The sequence below is a fragment of the Dipodomys ordii genome, unplaced genomic scaffold (assembly GCF_000151885.1).
Source record: "Dipodomys ordii isolate 6190 unplaced genomic scaffold, Dord_2.0 Scaffold26, whole genome shotgun sequence".
In the NCBI taxonomy this organism is placed as follows: domain Eukaryota; kingdom Metazoa; phylum Chordata; class Mammalia; order Rodentia; family Heteromyidae; genus Dipodomys; species Dipodomys ordii.
This window is the reverse complement of record NW_012267242.1, coordinates 11,193,761-11,201,938: the sequence shown is the minus strand read 5'-3', so window position 1 is coordinate 11,201,938 and position 8,178 is coordinate 11,193,761. Positions and strand designations below refer to the sequence as shown.

Genomic DNA, 8,178 nt, shown 5'->3' with positions numbered 1-8,178 from the left:
TTTCTATTCCTCCGACCTTGCTACCTTGAGAGGCCATCCTCAAAGCTCTGAAGCTGCTCCAAAAGAGCACACTGGTATCCTCAACAGCCTTATATCACATGGACTGAATAACTTCTGGGTAGGGGCTGTGTGTGTGTGTGTGTGTGTACTGGTACTGGTACTTGAACTCAGCCTGGGTGCTGTCCTTTAGGTGTTTCACTCAAGGTTGGCATTCTACTACTTGAGCCACAGCTCCACTTCCAGCTTTTTGGTGGTTAATTGGAGATAAGTATCTTAGGGATTTTCCTGCCTGGGCTGACTTCAAACCATGATCCTCAGATCATGGCCTCCTGAATAGGTAAGATTACAGGCATGAGCCACCAGTGCCTGGCTGGCTGTGGGTTTTTGTTTTTTGTTTTGCCAGTCTTGGGGCTTGAACTTGGGGTCTGGGCACTGTCCATAAGTCTATCAGTGCTCAAGGCTAGCGTTCTACCACTTGAGCCACAGCGCCACTTCTGGCTTTTTCATGCTTATGTGGTACTGAGGAATCAAACCCAGGGCTTCATGCATGCTATGCGATCACTCTACCACTGAGCCACATTCCCAGCCTTGGCTGTGTATTTTTTTAAAATGTATTCTCTAATCTTGTACAATACATATTGAGTTCAATCCATGAATACTAGAAAGCTGTGGCAGGAACATTGTCCAAACCTGGAATAGATAATGAGACCTCAAAAAAAAAAACAAATAGAAAAAACAGTTGTGCATTGTTTGTCTGAGGAAACTGAGATCTGAGGGTTGCAGTTTGAAGCTGGTTTGGTCAGAAAAGTCCATGAGATACCTATCTCCAACTAACCAGTAAAATGCTATACAAGTAGGGCTGTGACTTATGTGGTAGAATGCTGTCTTGAGTAAAAAAAGCTAAGGGGGAACTTGAGGCTCTTAAAGCCCCAGTACACACACACACACACACACACACACCTATAAAATGAATACTAGAGTCAACACATGATCCTCCAAGGGTCAAAGTGAAGATTTTAAAATGTTAGGCTGGGCTGGGGATGTTGTTCAGTGGTAGGGGCATGTACTTATCATTCTCAAAGCCCCAGATTTGAACTCCAGGATTGCAAAAGAAAATACCAGGTTGGGCCAGGTGCCAATGGCTCATACCTGTAATCCTAGCTGTTCAGGAGCTGTTCAGTTTGAAGCCAGTCTGGGCAGAAAAGTCTGTGACTCTTTTTTTTATTGTATCTTTTTTTTATTGTAAAAATATTGTACAGAGGGGTTACAGTTACATGAGCACGGTAATGAGTACATTTCCTATTGAGCATGGTTGCCTCCTGCTTTGTTTTCCCCCTACCATCCCTTCCCTCCCACCTCCACAATTACCCTCCCCCTCCTCTGTGAGACTCTTATCCAATTAGCTAGTATAAAAAGCCAGAGGTGGAGCTAGGGCTCAAGGTATAAAGCACCACCATTGAGAAGAAGAGAAAAAAAAAGGGCTAAGTGAGTGCAAGAGTCTGAGTTCTAGCCCCAGCGCTGGAACAAAAGAACATCAAAAATAAGAAAATAAAAATATCATGTTGGGCCGTGGCACTGGGAATTATCAGGGACATGAACTATCTCTTTGACAGCTGGTTAACAAAATGGCATCCTTTTCAAATACATAAGGTCAAGATGACAAGTAGTAAAGATAAGCCAGTTAGCACTGGTCCTACCACAGCCCGTGGAGCGTCTTCTGCTCAGTCAGTAGGGGCTAGGTAGTGGATCTGTCATTGAAGGAAATCCAAGCAGGCTTAGGAGGGTGTGTTTGTATGTTACAAATGAAGACGCCAAATCCAAGAGGTGTTTATTGTAATGAGTGTTCAGGGAGGGTGGAGCGGGGTGGGGTTCCCCCCATCTGATCCTCCAAGGCTCTGAGCTGACTCATTCTTCCTTGGACCCAGGGGTGGGGCTGCTATTTGTTCCTCGAGTTGGGCTCTGCTCCCCCTGGTGTGCGGCATCCCCACTGTCCCCAGCCACTAGAGCCACATTCCTCAGATAATTGATGTTGAAGCAGTTGGTCTGTTCATCCCCAGGAGTCAGGTCACAGCAAAGGGCAGTATCTTTCCAGAAGTTCCGTCGGGGACCACATAGATCATCGACAAAGGCAAATTTCTGAAGAGAAGAGTAAGGATCAGGAATGATGATCGGGTACAAGGGAGGGGGGCTGCTCAGAGTCATTCTTCTGTCAGCTCCTGCTCTCCTCTAGGATCTCTTCCTGGGGCCCAGAGATAGTACAAGACTGCCTCACATAGCTAGATTCCTTGTGACTGACAGATGTGCACATCTGGAGATGCCAGATGTCTGAGGCCTAGAGAAGCTGTCATAGGAGCTTAGGAATGGGGAACAGGCCAGGTCAGGAAGGAAGACTTCAGGAACCAAGAAAAAGATCTCTCCCACTAGTCCTCCTTACTAGTAGGCTGCTTTGAGATAGTAAAGAGAAGAGGCAGGCTCATGTCTGTAATCCTAGCTACTTGAGGCTGAGAGCTGAGGATCACAGTTCAAAGCAAACCCAGGCAGGAAAATCTGTGAGACTCTTATGTCCAATAAACCATCCGACAGCTGGAAGTAGAGCTCTGGCTCAAATGGTCAAACGGTAGAGTGTTAGCCTTGACCAAAAAAGTTCAGGGACAGCACCCAACTCCAGGACTCTCTTGCTCTCTTTCTCTCTCTCTCTCTCACACACACACACACTGGTAGCCTTCACTTCCAGCTTTCTCTCTCTGCTTCCTTGTACCCCCTTCCCCACACACCTCTTCCTCAGCACAGCAGGCCTGTTCTGGAGAAGGCAGGTCACAGCAGCGGGCGGTCATGTTCTGGATCAGCCCAGGAATCTGTTTGCTATGGTTGATGTGAGAAAGGTAGAGGTCAGCCGTGGCATTTAACCGGTACTGCAAGACCCACTTATGGTCTGCATGTGCTCCGGCTGAGGGCACCCAGGAGGGACACTTGTGGGAGGAGAAGAGGGCGGGAGGATCGGAGCAAGACTCACTGTTTGCTGATAGCTCTTTGGTTTCCACAGAGATGGCCCATGAGGTTGGGGGTCACTCGGCTGAGGTCAAGGGTCAAGATGTCCCGGTCATAGTTGGGGTAGGGAGCCCGACGGGCAAAACACTCATCGCGGGCAGGGCTAGGAGGGTAGTGGCAACACGAGTGGGGGTGCGTCTTTATAGCCTGCTCCTGGTCACAGTACTTATCCAGAGTGTCTTCCCACTGTGGGGGAGCAGGGAGACAGACAGACAGACAGACAGAGGGAGAGACATAGAGAGAGAGAGAGAGAGTCAGAAACCTAGCTACTTGTCTCCTTCTCTCCTCACCATCTACTTTCTTATCACCCCCAGCTATGCAATGAGGGGCTCAGATGGGAGGAAGAAGACCCAGAGGGCATGGAGGCAGCAATGGACACGTGGGAAGTCTCAGGGGAGGGGACACAGAGGAGGCGCGCTGTCGCCATGGGAGACGAGCTGGCCCAGCAGGAGGAGAGGCCGAGGTGGGGGGCCAGAGCTGGCTGGCTGGTAGCCGAGGGGGGTGCGCGTGTGGGGGTCACAGGTGGACGAAGCCAGGACTGTAGCAGCATGAAGGCTCGAGACGGAACAGATTCGGATGACAGATGGACACAACGGGTGGACGGACAGTCAGAAGCGGACGAACATGCTCCGGGTGGGAAGCGCACGGGTGGACGGGCTGGCACGTGGGCTGGAGCCGGGCAGCAGGCGGGCGGGCTGGTGGGGTTGGCGGCGTGGCCACTTACAGCCTTCCACACGCAGGGGAGGTCGCCGCCCCGGCGGCAGCAGCGCTGGAAGTCGCCCTCGAGCCGCAGCAGCGCCTGCAGCTGTCTTTGGAGGCGGTCTGCGGCCGGCAGGTGGCGGGGCAGCGCGCGGAGGCGTCTCAGGTGGCAGATGTTCTTGACGTTATCCAGGGTGGGCATCGCGGGGGGGAAAGGCACCTCGGGGCCCGAGGCCATGCCGGGCTGCTGGCTGGGGCAGGCCCGGGGCTGGTAGTGCGGCCGAGGCGCCTCCTCCTGGAAGCATGAGAAGCGCGCCTCCCCCTGCTTTTTGCAGCACCCGTGGGGTCGCGTCTTGACCGAGAACTCGGCCTCACAGAATCGGGTCATTGTGTCCTCCCACTAGAGCGAGAGGGGGTGCGGGTCAGCCAGCAAGCCCCGGGGTCCCCACTCTCCCCCCTTCCCCCCCCCAGGGTCGCTTGGATGGCAGGGAGCAAACGCCAGTGCTGTTCTCTACGCTTTGGGCAGCCTGGGGAGGCTGGCGGTAGGCCCGGGGTTCAAGGCCCCGCCGGCCTCACGCCTAACCCTTACCACGAGCTGCGCACAGTCCAGGCGGGTTCCGCGGCTGCGGCAGCGGCAGCAGCGGGAATAGCCGGTCTCCAGCAGGTTGAGGGCCTGGCCCTGGCGACTGAGGTGGGAGAAGCCGGTCTGCGGCAGGTTCCAGGGCCCGTACACCACGTGCTGGCGCTCAGGAAGGCAGATCTGCTTCAGATTGTCGGAGGAAGGCCGCCCCGGCGGGAAGCCGTCCAGCCGGTGGGCCCAGCCGCCCCGAGAGCGAGCCGGCGGCGGGCAGTGCTCCGCCGGATTCCAGGATGGAGATTCTTCTGGAGGGTTCTGGCTCATGAGGGGAGCTGGCCTTTCTAGAATGAGGAACACAGAATGGGAGGGAGGGACAGACAAAGGCTAGCCAAGAGAGCGGGCATGATTGAAAGAACTGGAGGCGAAAGGATTGGGAAGGACATCAGGGAATTGGGGAAGAAAGGAATCTGTGCTTATTTTTGGAATAACTGACTAAAAGGAAGAAAATGGAAGCCTGAAAGGTTTTACCCTTACAACCATCCTTCCTCTCAAATCTTAGCTCCCTGCGCTATGTCCCAAGGCTCCTGTCCTCAGGGTCCTAGATGCTCATGCAGGGGGAGGGACATCAATGGGCCACTCACCGTGTCTCTGTTTGGATTGGGAGATCTCCTGAGGTGGGGGGAGGTGGGTCAACTGGGGTGGAAATGTGTGAGCAAAACTCACTTTAGGATTGGCATCTCTAGAAAATAGGAATCAGCCAGGCGTGGTTGTGCAAGCCTATGATCTCAGCCCCAGGGAGGCTGAGGCTGGAGGATCAAAAGTTTGAGAGCAGCCTGGGCTATGTCTGGTGTCAAAAACAAAGCAAAACAAGACAAAGGAAACAGGAACTGACTGGTTGCCATCCGCAAAGAGGAACTCAGCATGGGGTTATTATATGTCATTCAATCACATCATTTATCCAGCAGGCTCTGTTTTCTCAAACAACTCCTTTACTCTTACACGGCTAAGTGACGGAACCTACCATCTTGTTTGCTTAGTGACGGAACCTACCATCTTGTTTGCTTCCAAAGCCAGCTCTGGGGTGAGTGTGTGGAGTAAGGGGTAGGGGAGTAGTTACTTACTTTCCTTCTGTTCAGTAGAGCTTTGGGGAGGGGGCAGCTCTTCTTGGGGGGAAATTGCTTCCTGAGAGAAATGGGAGCCTGCTGGAAGACAGACGTGAGCACACACAGGAGTGAAGATCAAGACCAGCATCAACACAGCCGAGGGATGAGGCGGGGAGTGGGCACAAGCTCACCTTTCTTTTCAACAGGGATTTGGGGCGGGGCCAGCACTTCCTTCTGCACAGGGATGTCTTTTGGCGAGAGAAGGGGCTGCACTATAGAAGGAGGAGCGTGTGAGCAGCCGGACTATAGGAGAGCTGAGGCTTCCTCTCTCTTCTCTATGAGAAGAGCAGGAAACAGAGAGGTTAGAGACCTGGAGGGGGCGCTGAGCAGGGCTGGTGGGGGCCTTACCTTCATGCTGTTCCTCAAAGGGAAGGTCATACTCAATGGTGTCAGGTTCATACACAGAGAAGCTTCGTGTCCGGGGTGGGGAAGGGGGTGCTGCATAGCCAACTAGAAGCAAGTGGGGGTAGAGTCAGAGCCCACAGCTCCTCCTCCTCCACTCCCTATTCCTTGATTGCTCCCCCAAACTCTTACCTTCCTGAAGGTTGTGAGTGAGGCGCTCTGGTCTCACCTCCTGCTTTTCTGGAGTCCTAAGGCCTGGAGGGAAGACACGCAGGTGAGAGGCAGGGTTTTTGTGGTGGTTTGGTCCCAGTTCTAGGACTTGAACTCAGGGCCTGGGTGGTGTCCTTTAGGTGTTTCACTCAAGGTTGGCATTCTACCACTTGAGCCACAGTTCCACTTCCAGCTTTTTGGTGGTTAATTGGAGATAAGAGTTTCATAGACTTTCCTGCCTAGGCTAACTTTGAACTGGGATCCTCAGATCTCAGCTTCCTGAGTAGCTAGGATTACAGGCTTGAGCTTATACTCCTAGCTGTCAGGGGAAATTTTGAATAAGGGACTAAGTGTGGAAAGAAGATTAAGACATGGAAGCCACTTAAGTATGGCACCTTCCCTGCATCCCATAATCTCCTCTACAAACACACCTAGACTGACTGGGTCCTGAGAAAATCTGTGATATTTTGATGGCCAGCACCTCTACCTGGCTCAGAGGTTGAGCCTAAAAGGAATATGACAAGTGAGACTTGAGAAGGGAGTCCCTAATTTTCTCTTTCAGTGTCTCCCCCTCAGGGCTTATGGCTGTGCTCCACCCAGGGCTCACTGTGGTGCTTGTCTATCTTTTTAAGTCTGACTTGGAACAGGTAGGGGGAGCTCACCTGTGCACATCCTCTTCCCTACCTAGCCTTCTAGGCCTTTATACATCATTAGATATTCTGGGGAGGGGCCCAGGCAGCTTAAGCACTTCCCTGTGGTCTTAGCTCTTCCTTGGTTTGGGTCTCAACTTAGGACTTGAGGGACTGAGTCAGACAGGAATCAATTACAGCTGATCCACAGGCCCAAGACTAAGAACTGGGAGGGACAACGACAGAATTCCACCAGAAATGGATTTGATCTATTTATATCTTTTAACAGTCCTCTCTGCTGGAATTCCATTTGGTTAGGGATCAAAGCAGGTAGTATGTAAGTGCCAGGTAGAAAAGTCTGCGGGTGGATTTACCCTGACTCTTCCTCTAACCAAGGAGTCAGTTAAGGCTCCCTGGGTCAGCAGACCAGTTTAGTGGCCTGTGTAGATCCTTTCTCCCTTCTTACCTGCTTCATAGCCCCCTCCATATAGATTTGCTCAGGCACTGACCCTTACTCTGATTTCACCTACCCTCTGTTGTCTACCTGACTCTGACATTGTGTTCCTTTACTAGCAATCTCCAGGAGCCCCTCTCCTGCTTCTGCCTCCCTGGTTAAAGGCAGCAGTGCCCCAAGCATACCATGGACTGCTCAGAAAAGGAAGGGCAAACCACCCTGCTGCGGATGAGCTGTCAGAGCCAGGTCCCTTCCCCAGGGCCGACCCCACCCCTACTCACCTCCTTCAGAGGTGGCAGAAGAAAGAGCCAAGCAGGCAAAAACCAAGGCTGCTCTGGATATGGTCCCCATCCTGGGGTAGGGACTGGTCGCCGCCACCCAGAAGCAGAGTTGTCTCAGGCAGATCTGGATTTGAAGGTCTGGGCTGCTGGAAGCCTGTTCCTCTGGTTACTGCTACTGCTGTTGGAATTTTCTGGGCAGCTGTGTCCCTTTATAAGCTGTCTGGTGTTATCTCCCGCCCTCCTTAGCTTCCTGCCATGACTCAGTCCCAGCTGCTCCTCCTCTGGCAGCCACTCCTCCCAAACTCATCCTGAAGCCTGCTCAGAGGATTGAGAAGAATGGAGGTGATGGGAGGGGAACACTCACATAACCCAGGAGAAACTGATTCAGAGATTCATGGAGCATGGGACACTTGAGCCCTTAGTTTGGCCTTAGTTTTTCGACTTACGTGCTGCCTTTGTGGAGAAGGGATCTTAGAAGCAACTGAATTGGGGGTGGAGAAAAAGGACAGCTGCCTGAAGTGCCCCCCCTACTAGTAAAAGGACTGCTGTCTCTTTCCCCCAACTCTGGGACAAAGTGGAACTTTCTTTTACCCTTTTTTTTGTTTTGTTTTTGGGTCCGGTCGTGGGGCCTGAACTCTGGGCCTGGGCGCTGTCCCTCAGCTCTTCAGCTCAAGGCTAGAGCTCTACCACTTGAGCCACAGCGCCACTTCCGGCTTTTTTCTTTTTGCTTATGTGGTACTGAGGAATTGAACCCAGGGCCTCATGCATGCAAGGC

General features: G+C 52.6%; 1 protein-coding gene across 4 annotated transcripts; it reads right to left on the bottom strand.

The window, feature by feature from the left end:
- Positions 1-1,811: 1,811 nt before the first annotated feature.
- On the bottom strand, positions 1,812-7,562 carry Ecm1 (extracellular matrix protein 1). Of its 4 annotated transcripts, none has more exons than XM_013015367.1 (10): positions 7,404-7,562; positions 6,022-6,084; positions 5,836-5,937; positions 5,619-5,699; positions 5,446-5,526; positions 4,337-4,665; positions 3,773-4,147; positions 3,014-3,234; positions 2,775-2,862; positions 1,812-2,136 (listed from the first exon to the last, which is right to left on the bottom strand). In XM_013015367.1, exons 1-10 carry the CDS (start codon positions 7,471-7,473, stop codon positions 1,906-1,908), a joined length of 1,641 nt encoding a protein of 546 aa, XP_012870821.1. In that variant the 5' UTR covers positions 7,474-7,562; the 3' UTR covers positions 1,812-1,905. The 4 variants fall into 4 exon arrangements, with proteins under 4 accessions (XP_012870821.1, XP_012870822.1, XP_012870824.1 ...); XM_013015368.1 differs by having other exon boundaries at positions 5,619-5,675; XM_013015370.1 differs by lacking the exons at positions 6,022-6,084; positions 7,404-7,562 and having other exon boundaries at positions 5,442-5,526; positions 5,619-5,675; positions 5,836-5,861.
- Positions 7,563-8,178: the final 616 nt, after the last annotated feature.

Coding starts and splice junctions, on each gene's coding strand:
- Ecm1 (XM_013015367.1), bottom strand. CDS start 7,473: ATGGGGACCATATCCAGAGCAGCCTTGGTTTTTGCCTGCTTGGCTCTT. Junction 5,700..5,835: donor CTTTGAGGAACAGCATGAAG/GTAAGGCCCCCA, acceptor CTCCTTCTATAG/TGCAGCCCCTTCTCTCGCCA. Junction 2,137..2,774: donor CCTGCTGTGCTGAGGAAGAG/GTGTGTGGGGAA, acceptor TCTTCTCTTCAG/AAATTTGCCTTTGTCGATGA.